Source organism: Hyperoodon ampullatus (genome assembly GCF_949752795.1).
Source record: "Hyperoodon ampullatus genome assembly, chromosome: 2".
Taxonomy (NCBI): domain Eukaryota; kingdom Metazoa; phylum Chordata; class Mammalia; order Artiodactyla; family Ziphiidae; genus Hyperoodon; species Hyperoodon ampullatus.
Window position 1 is genome coordinate 20431542 of NC_136915.1, and position 18918 is coordinate 20450459.

The 18918-nt window shown below is 55.4% G+C and overlaps 1 protein-coding gene across 1 annotated transcript in view; it reads right to left on the reverse strand.

The window, feature by feature from the left end:
* RUNX3 (RUNX family transcription factor 3) overlaps positions 1 to 18918 on the reverse strand; it is a gene marked incomplete at both ends in the record, with an annotated part of 62887 nt that overhangs the window by 10717 nt on the left and 33252 nt on the right. Inside the window, 3 exons of the mRNA XM_079697310.1 lie at positions 7413 to 7517; positions 15763 to 15919; positions 17803 to 18071. Of these exons, the coding sequence (XP_079553436.1) occupies positions 7413 to 7517; positions 15763 to 15919; positions 17803 to 18071 (531 nt within the window). The remainder of the gene's footprint in view (positions 1 to 7412; positions 7518 to 15762; positions 15920 to 17802; positions 18072 to 18918) is intronic.

Sequence of the window (18918 nt, forward strand, 5' to 3'; positions counted from 1 at the left end):
ACAGGCCAGGAGAATTAAACAGCCTGCCTGGCCTTGGCGCTCAAAGAAGGCACTCTGGGTTCACAACCCCTCCTCAATGGATCTCGACAGTGGGAGGGCCCAGCCTTGCAGGTGTGTGAGAAGGATCAAAGTTGGGGGAGGAACACTGGGGCCCAGCCAGGCGGGTGACTCACCCGGGGTCCAGCGGCAGGAGGCTGAGGATGAGGGCTGGATTCCAGGGGGGGCTCCCTTCCTTCCATTCCCGGGGCATCTCTCAGCACTGGGCCAGCACCGGGTCCCCACACCTGCCAGGTACCTGGTGCTTCAGGGGGAAACCCAGGGGCCATCAGGGCCATGCCCTTGCCTTCACACTGGCCCGACACAAGCCCCCGTGATGAGAGTGGCAACCGCTTGAGCAGACATTTACGACTTGCCAAGTACTGTGCCAGGCAGGCCACGCGTGTCGTCTACAAGGGCCACGATCCTCTGAGAGGCCGCTATCATCACAACCATTGTACAGATGGGAAAGTGGAGGCACGTGGTCAAGGTCAAACCTGGACTGGTCAGCATGTTGCGTGGAGCTCAGCTGCTAAGGTCTTGACGTCCCAAGACCTCCAAGAGAGCAGAGCTGGTTCCAGAGCTGGCAGTGAGGCCCGACTGGCAGGAGGCCAGCTCAGTGTCCTGCCACAGTGGGGTGAGGGGGGCAGGAGGCCAAGGGGAGCAGGGAGCGGGGAGAAGCGGAGCTGAGCGGGGAGAAGCGGAGCAGGGAGCGGGGAGAAGCGGAGCTGAGCGGGGAGAAGCGGAGCAGGGAGCGGGGAGAAGCGGAGCTGGGCGGGGCCCCAGGAGCAGCGTGGTCTGCAGGCAACAATGTGGGCCCCAGCCATGGGGCCCTGCTCCCATCTGAAGCCACTCGGCCACCTCCTCGGCTGCCCAACCTGGCCCTGGTGCGGCCACATCCCATACACAGCAGCCACTGTCTGTCCAGCCGTGGGGTGGGGCACCCCGGCCCAAGGCCTGCTCTGTGGCCTGTCAGGAGATTTACCCCCGGTTCCTAACAGCCGAGCAGAGTCGCAGGTGGGGGCTGAGCCCCAGGTGGTCTGCTGTGGATCGGCCCCCTGTGAGCAGATGAAAGCCAGTCGGTGGCTGGGCAAGGAACCAGGCGGGTGGGGGGCCAGTGGCTCTCCCAGGGGCACAACTGGGGCTTCCAGTGGCCTGGGGTTGATTAGGGGAACGGGGGGAGGTCCAAGGTTAACCCCTTCCCTCCTGCTGGGCGCACTCCCCCTGGGGGCATGGGGTCCTGGGAGCCAGGGGCCGGGAGCAGTTGCCTCTCCTCAAGCCGGGCATCCCTCCAATCCCACCTAGAGCTGAGGAGAGAACTGTGGCAACTTTAGGACGGTCACAGTCCTAAAGTTGCAGGCTCAGGGTCACTTTTCCTGCCCACGTCGTCTCCTGCCCCCAGCAGCCCCAGTGGCTGTCTGCTCACCTCCTTCAGGCCTCTGCTCAAATGTCACCTCTTCAGGAGGCCTCCCCTGTCCCCCTCCTGCTGTGGGTCCCAGCTCTGCACTCTCCACCGCTGCCCCCCCACCCCCAGCTTAGATTTTCTTTGCAGGACTTCTCACTACCTGAAATTAAACTAGCTAATCATCTGTTTACCTCGTTTATTCATTCAACAAACATTTACTGAGCACCTACTAAGTGCTCACGTCTGTGTTCCAGGGTCTACATCAGTGTCTGGCAAAGCAAAGAACCCCCACCCCATAGAGCATATATAGTAGTCAGGGGAGATGAAAAATACGTGAAATAAATGAGTGAACTATATAGCATCTTAGGAGGTGATAAGTAAAATGAAAGCCGGGAAGTGTAAGGGTGAGGGGGGATGCCTGTGTGTTTGATTGAGACAGCGTGGTCAGGGGAGGGCTCACTGAGAAGTGTGAGTAAAGACTTCAAGGTGGGAAGCGGCGAGCCACACATCTGGGGTTGTTGGGGGAGTCGTGCCCCAGGTAGAGGGAACGGCAGTGCAAAGGCCCTGAGGCAGAAGTGTGAAGCTGCCCAGTTTGAAGACTAGTCAGGAGGCCAAGGTGGCCAGAGTTGGGTAAGTGAGGAGAAGGGTGTCAGAGAGGAAGGCGAGGGGTAATGGGCACAGATCAGGTTGGGCCTCATGGGCCATGGTGACAACAGCACGGTTTACCATTTCTCCCCACCCCTAGTGTGTGAGACCCAAGAGGGCCAGAGCCAATCTGTTGGGTTCACTGCAGTGTCCCTAGCTTCTAGAATAGTGCCTGACACATGGTCGGTACCCAGAAAAATATTTGTTGAAATCATCCCATGTACACTTTGGGGAAGAAAGGGCCCCCATGCAAGATGTCAGAACCGCCCCCAGCCCATGGCCTCAGGCAGCATGGAGAACCTGCGTCCTGCCCTCTCAGCTACAGCACCTGCTAAGCCTGGGAGACAGGGTGAGCAGTTCCCAAACTGCAATCTACCCCAGGCTTGCCAGGCGCTACACCGCCTGCTGCCCCGTATATTGGATCCTGCTCCACTGCTTCTTTACCAGCCCCCGGTGACTCTGAGGGACACCAGCACCGAGAACCTCAGAAACCAAGGCCACACAGGCAGGAAGCCACCAAGCCAGCCTCCAAACCCAGCCGGCCACCTGGCTGCAGACTGGGCACGCTCTGCAGGGCAGCGGAGGGGAACGACCTGGCCACAGAACCCACAGCCGGGCCTCGGGGATCTGCAGGCGCCCCTCCCTGGCTCCCGGGACCAGCCTCTACTCCCACCCCTCCCCACAGAAGGCTCAGCCCTCACACGGAGTCCGGGGTCACAAAGCAGGAGAAAAGCCCCGGAGGGAAACCCTGTGATAATCCATCAGGGTTGTTGGGTACCTCCTGCAGGCCAGGAAGCTGTAATTCATGTAAAATTCACAACTCCCCGGAGCAGAAGCTAATATCATCCCCATCTTACAGATGAGCACACTGAGCTAGGAAGGCCCTTCTGAGTGGCCCTTGTTGCCCTGAGCCCCAGGCTGGAGTCCCTGGGGTGCACCGAAGCTCACCCTTGGGCAAGTGGCTTGGCCTCCTGGCCTGTCTCCTCCTGGGGCTGTCGAGGATCAATTAAGAGACTCTGGGGGACCTCCCTGGTGGTCCAGTGGTTAAGACTCTGCGCTTCCAATGCAGGGGACGCAGGTTCTATCCCTGGTTGGGGAACTAAGATCCCACATGCCGTGCAGCACGGCCAAAAAAAACAAGAGACCCTGCACAGGGCCTGGCACACAGGGAGTGCTCGTTGACCAGCAGCAGCTGAGCTGCCCTCTGACCACTTATAGGTGGGGAAACGGAAGTTGGGAAAGGAGGAGGATTTGTCCAAGGTCACAGAGTGAAGGGCAGGTTGGGGCTGGAACCCAGGGTGCAGGTGAGACCTGCCCTGAGGGCCGGGCAGGGGGAAGAGCAGATGGGAGACTGGGAGATGTGCCACCTCCCACATCTGCTCTTTTCTATAAATGAGCCTCTGCTAAGATTTTGTTTCAAGTCACTCTAACACCACTGATCTGGCCCATACCGCCTTGCTTCTGACTCCAGCTTCTCTCCGCTCCTGATTTCTTTCCCTTCCTCTTGGTGCCTCAACCTATGCCACCCCCTCCCCTATCAGCTCACCCCGAGAAGGGGCTGTCTCATGTCTGGGGGACCTCAGGAGAGACGAGCAGGCAAGGACTTGACTGGGGGCTTCCAAGGGCAGGGCTGAGCCTCCACCCTCATCCAGTGGCCTCGGCTGGGGAGGGTGGGCAGCTGCTCTGGGCTGGGCAGGGCTGAACGTGGAGGGTTCTGAGGGATTCCAGGCATTGGCCGGTCCCTGAGAGCCTTCCCACCAAGCTCCCAGTGCCCTCTGCTCACATGCCTCTACACAGCGGGTGCTCACTGTTTTGTGGAGTGGCTCCTAACAGCTCATCATCACGTTGGGCCCAACCGTGGCTCCCATTCATCCTGATTCTGCCCCTGGAGACTTAGAGTACGATACCACCTCCCTCAACGGAGACTTGATACTTCTATTACTATGGCCTGGGTTTCTCAGTAGCCACCCTGCTGCCCCGTATATTGGATCCTGCTCCACTGCTTCTTTACCAGCCTCTGGTGACTCTGAGGGACACCAGCACCATTTGCTAATGGTGCTAGTGGTGGGAGTACAGAGGGGATGCCAGGTACCAGGGATAAGAGAATACCACAGATACAGAGACTCACAAGGACCCTCCCTCTGCTACAGCCAGATGCTATCCACAAGCCATCACTGATCTCCAGGCCTGCAGGCTGGGTGGTATCATCCCACTTCCTGGAGGAGGCAGCTGAGGCCCACAGAGATCAGACCTTGCCCAAGGTCTCCCAGCCAGGCAAGCTGGCTCAGAATCTGCTCTCTGTACCAAGGGCTTATGGCTCACAAGGGCTTCCCAGCCATCACCACCTTGAGACTCTTGGGGTCACTGACCCGGTTCACGGATGACAAAACTGAGGCCAAAAGGGAGCCATGATTGTCCGGAGCCACAAAGTCCAAGGCCAGAGGCATGGACCCATCCACATCCAATGCCAGCAGGAAGGACTCAGCAGGAATCTGGCCAGGGCAGGTGCCAGCTGGGAGGTGAGTAACTTAGGCCTGATCACCAGGCTCAGGAACCCGAGGCAGGTTGGAGGAGGTATGGCTCTGTGAGGCCTAGAGGGAAACTCTCCCAGGGCCACCGGGCCCAGCTCCGAGCCTTTCCCAAGTGGCCAGGTACTGGAGTGCACCCAGGAACTGGACAGATGGGGAGCCAGGCCCGGGTGGCCCTCACTGGCGCTGCCCTGGTACAGCCACACCCATTCTCAGCCTCCTGCCTCAGGCCCACTTAGCCCTGGAACTGGAATTGAAGGCTGCTTCTGGGAAGACTGGCGCCTCCCTGCACCTGAGACAGTGTGAGGCTCCACTCAGGTTCTCAACATCCCCAGGGCTGGATTCTCTCCTCCCTGGAACTAGTGACCCTTTGGTTCAGGATCCCATAAGACAATAAATGTGAGAGGGTTTTCTAAACTGTAAAGGGCCACAGTTACAAAGAGAAGGACACGGCAGCTCTCAATACACCAGGCATGAGCATGCCATGAGTGGGGCCCAGTCCACACAAGAGCTCTGCTCAGAGCTCAGGAAGCAGCCAGTCCAGCGATGACCAGCTGCTTCTTTGTTTCACTCATTCATTCAGGGAACACAGGCCTCAGGCCCACTGTGGCAGCTGCCCCTCCAGTTTCCCCAGTCGGAATCTGTAAACTCCAGGTCATTCAGCAGGCAGAAGCAATGAAACACAAACTTTCTTTGATGCTAAAGTGCACGGATCAGGGCTCCCTGCACAGAATATGTGCTCAATAAATATTTGCAGAATCAAATTTGCATTCCTGATCTCAAGATGTGGGTCCTGGGGTCAGAGTGTCTGGGCTCTGTGTGACTTAAGTCACATGCTAAGACTCAAAGAACGTTTCCAAGGAGGGGATCTGGCCTTGCAGCCCGAGCAGCCCCTACTTCTGATGGCTCCCTCCCTCCGCCACTGGCAGAGGAAGCCGGGGTGGAGTAGAGCAAACCTGGCCCAACCTCTACCCCCAAACACACACACACACCACACACACACACACACACACACCACACAAACCACACACACACACACATACACACACACCACACACACACCACACACACCACACATACACAAACCACACACACACACATACACACACACCACACACACACCACACACACCACACATACACACACCACACACACCACACACACACACACACCCCACACAAACCACACACACCACACAAACCACACACACACCACACACACACCACACACACCACACACATACCACACATACACACACACCACACACACATCACACACACACACACCACACACATACCACACACACACACCACACAATCACACACACACACCACACACACACATACCACACACACCACACAAATCACACACACACCACATACACCACACACACCACACACACCACACACACCACACACACACCACACACACACATACCACACACACCACACAAACCACACACACACCACACACACCACACACATACCACACACACCACACACACACACACATACCACACACACACATACCACACACACCACACACACACCACACACACCACACACACACACACACACCACACACACATACCACACACACCACACAAACCACACACACACACACACCACACACACATACCACACACGCCACACAAACCACACACACATACCACACAAACCACACACACCACACACACATACCACACACACCACACAAACCACACACACACACATACACACACCACACACACCACACACACACCACACACACACCACACACACCACACATACACACACCACACACACCACACACACACACACCACACAAACCACACACACCACACAAACCACACACACACCACACACACACATACCACACACACCACACACACACCACACACATACCACACATACACACACACCACACACACATCACACACACACCACACACATACCACACATACACACACACCACACAATCACACACACACACCACACACACACCACACACACCACACAAATCACACACACACCACACACACCACACACACACCACACACACACACATACCACACACACACATACCACACACACCACACAAACCACACACACACCACACACACCACACACATACCACACACACCACACACACACCACACACACACACATACCACACACACACATACCACACACACCAAACACACACACCACACACACCACACACACACACCACACACACCACACACACACCACACACACCACACACACACACACACACCACACACACATACCACACACACCACACAAACCACACACACCACACACACCACACATACACACACACACACATCACACACACACACACCACACACACACCACACACACCACACACACACACCACACATACACACACACACCACACACGCACACCACACACACACACCACACACACACACACCACACAGACACACACACACACACAACACACACCCATCCTTCTCCTTTCCTTAAAGGTTGCGAATCCATACACCCCCAGCCGGCCCCCAGTGGGCAGTCATCCCTTGGGGTATGGGGAGCCAAGGGTAGGTCAAGTTGATTCAGTCATCTCCTCTTCCCAGCTTGGCTTCCTACAGCCCGGGGCTAAGCACAGGCACACAGTCGGGGCGGGGGTGTGGCGCGGAGGACTGCAGTCTGCCACAGCTCCCAGGATCCAGTGCCATCTGTCTGACTTTGGCGCCTGCCCTTCCCCCGCTGGGCCCTCCTCCCCGACCCAGGGGGCTCAGTGGCTCTGGCACTTACGTCTGGGCTCCCGGGGTCCATCCACAGTCACCTTGATGGCTCGGTGGTAGGTGGCCACTTGCGTGGGGTTGGTGAACACGGTGATGGTCAGTGTGAAACTCTTCCCTGGGGGGAGTGGGGAATAAAGAAGAGGTTGGCACCTGGAGCTATTCACAACACCCTGAAGCCCTCATCTTCCAGAAGGAGCAGGTCTCTCTACTTTGAACCTGGGCAGAAGATAGGGTTCTGGGTAAAATTCAAGCTGCTGGGGTTGGCATTCAAGGCCCCGGGAGGTCTGGCACCAACTTTATCACATTCCCCTGCCCCACGCTCCGGCCACCCTGGCTTGCTTCCTCCCTGCTTCTTGGCCTTTGTTTGTGCTGTTCCTTCTATCTAGAGACCCTTGCGATTATGGGGTGGGGAGCTCAGATGAGTACATATTTTTTTTTTCATGAAAATAATTAGTGATCTTTATAGAAGACTTTGAGAACACAGAACATATAAAAAAGAAGAAGGGCTTCCCTGGTGGCACAGTGGTTGCGAGTCCGCCTGCCGATGCAGGGACGCGGGTTCGTGCCTCGGTCCGGGAAGATCCCACACGGCTGGGCCCGTGAGCCATGGCCGCTGGGCCTGCGTGTCCGGAGCCTGTGCTCCGCAACGGGAGAGGCCACAACAGTGAGTGGCCCGCGTAACGCCAAAAAAAAAAAAAAAAAAGAAGAAGAAAAAAAACATCACCCACAGTTCCACTAGCCAGAGATAAACACTATTAACATTTATTTGGGTGTTCTTTCCTGCAACCCTTTTTGGGCGAGTGTGTGTTTTTACATAGTTGCAATGACACTAAAATAAGTATTTCCGTATCCTCTTTTTTGTTCACTTAACATCACATCATAAGCACTTATGTCATTAAAAATTCTTCATAAACTTCATTTTTAATGGCTGCAAAACATTTCAACTCATGGAAGCCTCATCTTTTACTTATCCACCTCCTTACTCTTGGGTGTTACCTTGCTGCTGATTTCTTATTGGCGTGTGCAGCTGGGGCTGAAAAAGGACTGATTTGGGAACTGCAGACATTTCATTTGTAGACACAACTGTTATTTCCAGAGCTCTGTTCTATTTTTATTTTTATTTTTATTTTATTTATTTATTTTTTTTTGCGGTACGCGGGCCTCTCACTGCTGTGGCCTCTCCTGTTGCAGAGCACAGGCTCCGGACGCGCAGGCTCAGCGGCCATGGCTCACGGGCCCAGCCGCTCCGCGGCACGTGGGATCCTCCTGGACCAGGGCACGAACCCGTGTCCCCTGCATCGGCAGGCGGACTCTCAACCACTGCACCACCAGGGAAGCCCTGTTCTATTTTTATTTATTTATTTATTTATTTTTGCGGTACGCGGGCCTCTCACTGTTGTGGCCTCTCCCGTTGCAGAGCGCAGGCTCCGGACGCGCAGGCTCAGCGGCCATGGCTCACGGGCCCAGCCGCTCCGCGGCATGTGGGATCTTCCCAGACCGGGGCACGAACCCGTGTCCCCTGCATCGGCAGGCGGACTCCCAACCACTGCGCCACCAGGGAAGCCCCCTGTTCTATTTTTAGATAGACATTTGGCTCCAAGGTCTCCATTCAAAATTCCTGAGAGGGGAGAAAGCTTTTAAAATCATCATTTTTGTTTTACCATTTAAAATAAAATGAAAATGGCCTTCTGTTTATAAAAATCTTCGTCTACATCTCTGCTTATTTCCTTAGAATAGATTCCAAGAAGCGGTGAGTGATTTCATCGCATCAGAGGGTTGGGATGGTTTCAGGGACATTAATCTCTCCGGTGAGATGGCTCTCTGGAGAGGACCATCGTGATTGGTGTAGGCCCGAGTCTACCGTGATGCTGTCAGCACCTTCGTGACCTCATCTATCAAGGTGGAAGATCTCTTAAACACTCTTGACTTTGTCGCCTTTGTTCTATTACTAGTGAGACTGAACATTTTTATATGTTTATCATCTGTCCTAATCCAACACAAATCATTGCTTCATGGTCTTTCATACTTTTCTATTAAGGTTTCAATGCCTTAAGGAAAAATCACCCTATCAAGCTTGTTAACACTTTCCTTGTCCTGTTTGTGGCCGTTGGTTTCCCACTTCACTGGCCATTACATTTCGCTTTCTGACACCAAGCTGATTTGCATTTTCAGTTCTACCTCTTGCTCGTGATTTCTCCTGTCATTTTATGTTTAGAAAGGTTACCTTCAATAAACACCATCCTCTCTACCTTCCACGTTGAATTCTTTGATTCTTCTGGGGGTTTACTGGTTGGGTTTTCCTTCAAAGGGCACCCCAATTTTCCCAGCACCTTTACTGAAGTGACAGCCTCCTCTCCCACCCTGTTCTCTACCAGCATCAAAGCCTCCATGCGTGTGAGGCTGGGGAGGGGTGTGGGGGGAGCTTCGCTGATCCTCAAGTCAAATTGGCCTCCTCCTGCTCTGCCTCTGAGCTCCCCTATCTCTGGTCCCCAGTTACAGGCCTGGGGACTCCCCGAGGGCAGGGGCTGATGGCCCTGTGCACCTGTGTCCCCCCAAGGCTGTCCTCATCCTCCCAACACCTCTCCAGGGCAGGCAGGCCTGATTCCATATTCCCACTTCACAAGTAGGAGACGAAAGCTTTGGGGGTGGGGTGGGGGGGTGAGAAACGATAGCTTAGCATGGCTGCTACTTGGTGATCCGGTGATGGAGGGAAAACTCCAGCCTCAGAAAGAGGACAACCCAGCACAAAAAAATACCCAGCCAGGCTGCCGGGGCCACACCCAAGAACCCAAGGGCTTCTGAGACTGGGGGGATGTAGGGGGGTAGGGGGACAGAAGGGGTTTAAACTGAGGTGTGACTCGAACTGGGGAAGAGTGGGGCCTCTCTGGAGGGATTTGCCAGAGCTGCCAGCTGGAGGCAGGGGTGGAAATGCAACCCACTCCTGACCTGGAGCTCTGGGCCAGACACCCACCTGGCCCTCACTCAGACCACAGGGGCGCTTTCCATGCTTTCTGGAAACAGGAAGTGCAGAGGCCTCCCGCTCCAGGGCTCCAGGCCCCACCCCTCCCGGGACCCTCCTTCCCCCCTACTGCTTCCCCTCACTCTGAGGTCTTTTCCCTCCTGGATCCTTCCCCCAACCAGTCAGGCCCTCTCCAGGGGTCCCTGGGCCTCTGACCATTCGGTCACCTCCTTGGTACCGCAGGGTGCCAAGCCGATGGGTAGTGGAGGTTGAGAGCCGGGTGGGCCCCTGTGCCCCACACTTGCCAGCTCCCTGAAGTGCTCTATTTCTCACCTACTTCCTTCAGGTCATCACTGAAAAGTCACCTTTCCAATGAGGCCCTCTCCGGTCACTTTATCTAAAGGAGGCATTTTTAACTTGGCATCCCTCTTAGAATTGAGCGGGCTCGGAAACTGGGACAGGAAAAGAAAAAAATGACAACTGTATTGTCCCTAGCCTCTAGCTGAAATTTAGCATCTCTCTTAAGTATGAACGTAGACAACAAACCACAGAGGCATTACAGCAGTCCCTGTGACCTTGTCACCAACAGACGTCACAGATATTTACATATCACATTACAGACGTTGCAGATGTCTTTAAATATCTTTCATGCTCGTCACAACTTCAAAGTCACGGTCGTCATCAAACCCGTTGCTAGATCTTGTTATTTAACAAGGCAGCACATTTATCACAATTTTTAAAAATGTTTTGCTATGTTTTAATATAATTGGTTTTCATTGCCATCCTTTGTATTTTATTTCATTCTTTAAAAAACACTATTTTGAGACTGTCAAAGGGGTCCATGGGGTGATGAAAGGTTAAGAAGCTCACTCTGAAGCATCACAGACCTACCCACTCCCACTCAATCTGCTTGACTTTCCTCCTAATGCTCATTACTTCTAATAATCTACCTACTTATTTATTTTATTTTGTCTCCCTTTACTAGATTATAAGCTCCCTGGGGGCCAGAACTTCTGTCTTGTTCACTGCTGTGTCCCCTAGGACAGCATCTGGCATATAGTAGGTGCTCAATAAATGTCTGTTAAATGAATTAAGGGCAGAGGTTACTGCTCCCATTTTACAGATGAGAAAACTGAGACTCACAGAGGGGCAATGAGTTGACCAGGTCACACAGTATCCAGGCAGAGCGCCCAGGAAGGTTAGAATGTACTGGAGCCTGCCCCTCCGCACCGACCCTAAGCACCTACTCCTGGGGAGTGAGGAGCCTCCACCCCACCAGGCAGCAAACCGCAGGCTAGCCCTGAGGTCACCAGCCCACCTTAACAGCTTCCTCCCAGTTTCCAGGCCTGACACCACCCCTCCCAGGTACCCACAGAGACCAGGGAGGGAGGAAGGGAGGGGCTGGCACTTGGGAGCAGGAGTGGGAGGGAGGGGCAGGTGTCAGGTGCCACAAGGGGCAGGGGTCCCACGAACCACAGGTGGGGAAAGCTGTCTCCCTGAGCGCCCGTCACCTCTCTCTCCGCCTGGCAGCAAACCCATCGCCCACCTCTCCACTCTCTTAGAGCAGGAAGCTGAGAGGACAAAGGAGGTAGACAACTGTGCAGGAACCCCGTGCAAACTCGCAATCAGCAGGGAGCCCAGGAATTGCAAATCAAGGTGCTCCCACCGGCCCTGGTAGGAGGGGGAGAAGTCCTCGTCTGGAAATAGCTGCTCCTTGGGGCTGAGAGTGGCCCTAGGTGTCCCTGCAGGACCTGGGTCCCTGGATGGAGCAGCAGGCACAGCGGGGTCTGGCAGTGCGCCCTTGGGCAAGTCCCTGTCTCTCTTTGCCTGGGTTCCTGTGGGACAAGCCCCACTCACTGGGGCTTCATGGACAGCGGGAGGGGACATCTCTGGGGGCCTCTGGATTTGTTCAGTGTCAACCAGGAAGCCATCCACTCCTCCCCCACCAGTGGTCCCCCTAAGCCTGCACCTACACGTTGGCTCCCAAATCTGTCTCCACACACTACGGTTTCTTTTTCACCAGGTCATGACAGTTCAGGAAGTCATGTTGTTTTCATCTTCACCTAGGCCAGTGGCCCCCTCCTAGACAGCATTTTGGGGATGTGTGCTCCGTGGTCCTCAAGAGGTGGGATGTGGAAGGCGGGGGGGATGCAAATGTCTAGCACTGCACAGGGCAATCAACTATTCACTCTTCCTGTGTGGGAAAAACTTGCTTATGTAGATTCTCTGAGCCATGAGCCTAACTCAGTTTTACATAAAACAAGGAAAAAGTTTTTACACTCTTTTGATATCTACTGAATTTTCTGGGAGGGAAGACAATTCTTTTTTTTAAAATTTTGCTCAGAATTTTGCCTAGAATTGCTCACAGCTTCAGCAAATCATGTCATTGACGGCAGTGCCACGTTCAGACTTTGAGTCATGTACACCTGGCCTGTCGGGCCGGCCGCAGGGGTCACGGGGCTTCCGCTAGAGGTGCAAACACCCATCCACCTCACAGTGTCTGTCATCTCGCCCCAACATTTACATATTCAAATAGATACATTATTATAAGTTACTTTTCCTTTTTCTCTCCATTATAGCTATGGAATTATATAGATTTTGAAAATGCACATAGGTGGATAGATTAAGTTATCTTGTGCGTTTCAATTGTAGGATGGTAGAGGGCGCGCTGCAAAAATTTGTTGTAAGAAGGGGCACTGCATCCGTAGGGCGGGGACCTTGGCCCTAATCACTGCAGGAGAATGACTTGGTTTCCTTCCCTTCCTTCTCTTGGTTTACACCTTCAGGCTTATCATGAGAGCTCTGTGGTGGTATTGTGTGTATGCCTTGTACGGAAAGCTATCTTCTTGCAATTAAGACAGATTCAAGGAATAAAATGCAAGGAAACAAGCAGAAATTTCCATCTGATTTCTTAGTTCTGGCAGAAGTCAGAGAGCCAGGGAAAGGCTCTGAGTCCAAAACCTCAGCCTGTCCTGACTCCTAAAGTGGCCCAAACTGTCTGTGTCAACTACCGATCTGTTCCTCAGAGGGAATTTCCCAGTGGGCAGGAGGGGCACAGCAGATGCAGAGCTGCATGCTACAGGACCCCTGTGTCCTCCTTCCTCACTGCCAGCCGCCTCCACTTCTCCCACTCGACACTTCGCACTTTCTGGGTTTCCCCCACCCCCGCCCAAACCACACCGTAATCAGAAAATCAGTGACTGTCACCATTCAAAGGGAATGCAAAGATCTCCTCCAGTCCCAGGCATTTGAAGTAACAAAATCTCTGACCTGTATCCAGCTCTCAGCATGTGCCAACTTATATGCTAGTACCCGTCTCCTTAATGCTCACAAAAATCCCACGAGGTAGGTAACATTATTATCCCCATGTTACAGATGATGAAACGGAGACACAGAGAGGCTAAGCCATTTGCCCAATATCATCCAGCAAGTCACTGGCAGAGCTGGGACTGAAATCCAGGTCGGCTGGTTGTAGAGCCCAGGCTGTTGAAGACCATGAGCCTCCAAGATCTGAAAGTCCTGACGAGTTCCACGGGCATCGGAGCGCCCACTCAGGCCTCTTCTGCCTCCCAGGACCACTGAGGCTGGCAAGAGAATGGCTGTGAGGATGTCTCATAAACCCAGCCTCCTGCATCTCCCAGAGCCATGACCCCAGCCTCGGCCTTGCCTGCTCCAAGAACACGTGGCTACACAATGCTTTGGAAACCTATCTCCCTCCTGGCGGGCCTTGCAGGGTGGGTGCAGGTCTGTGGGTATAAATACCACAAAGAAATCGTTTTCAGCAGCAGAAGGGCCAGGCAAGGTCTCAGTAACACAGAGAATCACCGTCTCTTCGCTTTCTGGAGTTCACCTCCCAGAAGAGGGTGTAGGTGCTTTACTGGGCTCCAAAGACCGACCTCCCCTTCTGCTGCAGCTGTAGGGGGCCTCCCTCGCCACCGCCATCTGGGCCTGCGGACCTGGCCACCACCCCACGGTCCAACTGCATCCAAGCAAGCTACCACCAACCAGTGGCGAGCGACTCTCCACTCGGGGCTGGGGCTGGGATTAAGTTGCAAAAGGCTCGAGAGATTGGGGATGACAAAAGGGGCTTGGAGACTAATTAGGAGCAGCAATGAAAGCTTAATTCATAAAAGCAAACATTTTCCATCCATCAACCTGCAACCAGTTAAGGGCAACGTCTGAAAGAAATCTGGGCGTGGGGAAGGGAGCCAACAGGAACAGGAAATGTTTGAAAGAATGTAAACTATTTCAGTTTCATAAAAAGTAACAAGTAAACAGTTATTACATGCAAATAATGCCCTGGTTTTAATTAATGCTGAAAAGTCAAAATATGTTTGACATTTGTATGTATACACTGAGCGGCTGGAGAGGAAAAAATGGTGCCCAGATGCCCTTTTCCCGAGCAGGACTGGCGGCTCAGAGGGAACTAAAACCTTAAGCAGGTCTTGTTTATTGGTGATGAAAAGTACCATTCTGCCTCAGCCTCTGTCGCAACTGGAAGCAGAGGGAGCCTAGCTTACTTTCTTAAGCGGGAGAGGCTGGCTGGTGCTTGGGAAGAACACTCCCCACGTTTCGGCAGGCTGGTCTTAAAGGGCCAGAGAGCCCTCAAGTCTCCATTTCGCCCCCGGCAGGGGTTCTAGAACTTCTCCACCCAGAAGTGATGATGGGTTTCAGGTCCCAGCAGCCTCCCACTCAACAGCCCCTGGCAGCAGCCACAGCGGCGTCTGGTCCTGCCTTCCTTCATACTGCCTGAGGAAGATCAGACAGGCAGGGTGGCCCACCAGCCATGATTCTAGGGTGGGAGACGGCAGCCTTCAAGCTATGCTTTCCAACATTCAGCATCCTGCGCTGCATTCGTTTCTTTTCTAAACCACCTTAAGGCTCGAAGAACTGGTGAAACTGTGGCTTCAGGAGACTGCAGCTGGGGAGAGGTAGCCTCAAAATGTGGGGGAGATTCCACCCCAGTGGGGAGAGTGGCTGGGGTGCTGGGGACCTAAAGACCAAGGATTTGTCTAAATCAGCCTCGAAGCATCCTGCCAAAAAAGACTGACGAGGCCCCATTTTGAAGACAGTGATAGTCCACTATCTTCTCCTGGCATCTTTTGTGAGACAAGGGTGCTTAATCGGGAAAGAGGGGGAGGTGTGGAAGACTTCACAAGTTAGTAAACCCCAGAAATGGGAAGAAAATTGTGTCTTTTCCGGCAAAAGACCCTAACTTTCTTCACATCCTCAAAAGGGTCTGTAACACCCTAAGGGGTTCCAAACCGCTGTTTTCTACAGAGCTGGCCCTGAGGACCTGTTTCTGGGGCTGCCACAGGGACCCCAAGGCCTCGCTCCCAGCTTCCTTCTCCCCGCCTTTGCCACTGCCAAAGTTGGGCTGGCGCGGTCGCCCCCCGCTCACCTCGCCCACTGCGGCCCACGAAGCGGAGGTCGTTGAACCTGGCCACCTGGTTCTTCATGACAGCCGAGGCGTTGCGCAGCTCAGCAGAGTAGTTCTCATCGTTGCCCGCCATCACTGTCACCACCGTTCCATCTGGCACGTCCCCCAGAGCCACCACCTGAGGGCATGGGGGCAGGTGGACAGCTTAGGAAGGTAGGGGAGGCCAAGGACAGAAGGGGAGGGGCTGGGCGGGCAGCTCCCCTAGGTCCCAGGCGCACTGCAGATTTTTCAAATGCGGGTTGGAGAAGAGGTTTAAAAACAATAGCGACCTGCCCCCCAATACAACAAAAATCAAAAGACAAAATCTCTACCTTCCACACCCAAATCCTAGATCAACTGGTTAAGTCACGTCCTGAACAATTTATCCTTTCAATGAAATTTAATCTAAGTGAACGCGGTGAGTGAGCGCAGGCAGTATGTTGTGGGGTGCAGTTCCTCTCTTCCCTTCGGCTTGAGCAAAAGAGGAATCAACACGCTCCTAGCAACCAAGTCTCTAAATGAAAATAATATCATCAATAATAACGGGACTGCTCCCCACATTCAATTAATGCCAGAGCCCTTTGGGGTACAAAATTTGGCCCTGAAATGCAGCCCAGGCCCAGTTTATCTGCCTCTGCAGAGCCTGAATTCGTTATGCAGGGAAAATGCAAAATGCAAAACAAACTGGTGTTTTCAGAAGGGTTGTCCAGAAAACCCCTTTAAAGTGAGAGAGGGGCTTTTGACAGCAGGAGGATGCACCTGCTGGGAATTGCAGGATGGGGTTGGAGATGCCCCCCTAATACAGTCTCCCTCACGCCCCCATCCCAAGGAGTGTGGGGAGGCAGATGCCTTTTGAAAAGGAATCAGACTGCAAAGGCAGTCACAGCCATTTAAACGTGGCCACCGCGTGCAGGGACTAGGGATCCAGATGGTAAAAATTTCAAGGAGAAAATGTTTGGGGTCTGATTAAAAAGGCCAGATTTCCTGTCAACATCCTGTCTTCTTTTAATTTCAAAGATTCCTTTTAAGCTCCAAGTGACAGTAAAACCTCCGATCTGAGGATTAAAGTCACACGGGCTTCCCCCTCCCCCTTCTCCCCGGGAGATTTCCCCCACTGGTATTTTAAGATGTCACCCGGGAGACCTCAAAGAGCCACTCATCCCTTTTTCCAATTTGGAGTCGTCTTAATGGGACCAAGGACGGCCTCAGCTGCCAGGAGCCGCTGTTTCCAGCCACCTCAGGCACCCGCCACCCCCAGCCGCTGGCCCTTCCTGCCTTGCCCTTTCTCACGGCAGCTGTGAGAGGTTTAGGGGAAAACCAAGGCGTTTTCGTTTCATCTCGCTGCCCCCTTAAAAAAAATGAAAATGAAACAGTCGCCTACTCCCCAGCAAAGAGAAAAAGCTCCTCTGAATGACTGGGGGTTGCCAGGGGTGGGAGCGCCCCCAGTCTCTGCCTGACATTCGGGATCCCGGCCGCAACCGTTTAGGGTTCGTTTAGGCCCCCGATCCCGGCCTAGAGCCTCCCGGTGTAAAATTTCAGAAGCCGGGAGTTGACGGTGTGAGCAGGAAGTGTTTCTGAAGCAGTGCAGAAGGAGGGGTGCTGCTCCTCTGAGAGGAGGGTAGGCCCTCTCCACCCTCCGCACCCCGCCTCCGGTGTCCTCGCCCTGGTCCCGGGGCTCCTCTGCCCCGCTGCCCGCCGGGCTGTGTCCGAGGGATCCGGGCTGGGGAAGAGCGAAGCCCCATTCGCCCGTTTCCGCATCAACATCTCTCCGCAGGGCTCCCCAAGGGTGGAGGGGCCAAATCCTCTAAAAGTCGTCCGTGTCGGGTGCATCCAAGAAGGAACGCCGAAGTCCCCGGCCGGAGCGCGCAAAGAGACCGAAAGCGCCCGTGGCTCGGCTGCTGGGCTCTCGCCGCGGGGTCGCGGGCACGTCCCCTCCCCTCCCTTTCTGGGGCCCCGGCTCCAGCAGCTGAGACGCCCGAAGGCGCAGGGCCGGTGTCCTCCCGCCCCGGGCCCCGCACTCACCTTGAAGGCGACGGGCAGCGTCTTGTTACAGCGCCAGTGCGAGGGCAGCACGGAGCAGAGAAAGTTGGGGCTGTCGGTGCGCACGAGTTCGCCCGCGTGGTCCGCCAGCACGTCCACCATCGAGCGCACCTCGGGTCGGGCGCGCCCGCCGGGCCCCACGGCCGCCTGCGCGCCCAGCGCGCCGCTGTTCTCGCCCATCTTGCCGCCGCCGCCGCCGCCGCAGGGGAAGGCCGTGGAGGGAGGTGTGAAGCGGCGGCTGGTGCTCGGGTCTACAGGAATACGCATAACAGCGGCCGTCAGGGCACCGGGCGGGCGGCGGCGGCGCGGCTCCCCCGGGGGCGGCTGGCGCGGGCGCCTCCTCGGCAGCCGCTGCCGCGAGAATCGGGAAAGCAGAAGCAGCCGGGCCGAGCCCTAAGGGCGCAGGGGGCGGCGCCCGGGGACGCCTCGCCTGGGCCAGCCAGCCGCGAGGCCTCGCTGCCCCGACGGCCGCGCAGCCTGTCCGCTAGTCCCGCATCCTGGGCGAGCGGCCCGCGTGCGGCCGCCCTCGCGGCGATCCCGGTTGCCTTGGCCGCGGCGGGGCCCGCGCGGGCTGTGCAGCCACCGCCGCCGCCTCCCGCCCCCGCAGCCCGCTAGCGGCCTCCCCACCGACTCCGCGGCCACAGCCCCAGAGCAAATCCTCGAGAATCAAGTGGCGGTGCCGAAACCGCCCGCGAGGGGTTAGTACCCCGGGGCCCGCGGGGGCGGGGCCGGCCCGAGCGACGCGTCGTGCAGCCAATCGGAGCCCCCATCGCGGGCACCTCGGCGGCGCTCGCGGGGGAGGAACGGGGACCGCCGAAGGCCGCCCAATGGGGAGGGGCGGAAGGCTCCGCCCCGCTGAGGATGCCCGGGGTTGGGGGCCCCCAGCGCGACCGCCCTGGGCTCCTTGAGAGTTCTGGGGAGCCAGAGCCGAGGCTAAGAATTTGTTTAAAACGTCTAGTCCCTACAGAGGCTCATTTGCCGCCGCCTCCTGACTCGGGGGCTGCAGCTCCTCTTCTGTCGCCCTTCCCGGCCGCCCGCAGCCAGGCCTCCCCAGCTCCAGCTGCTTTCGGCCTGTGAAGCTTGCACTCTCAGCTGGGG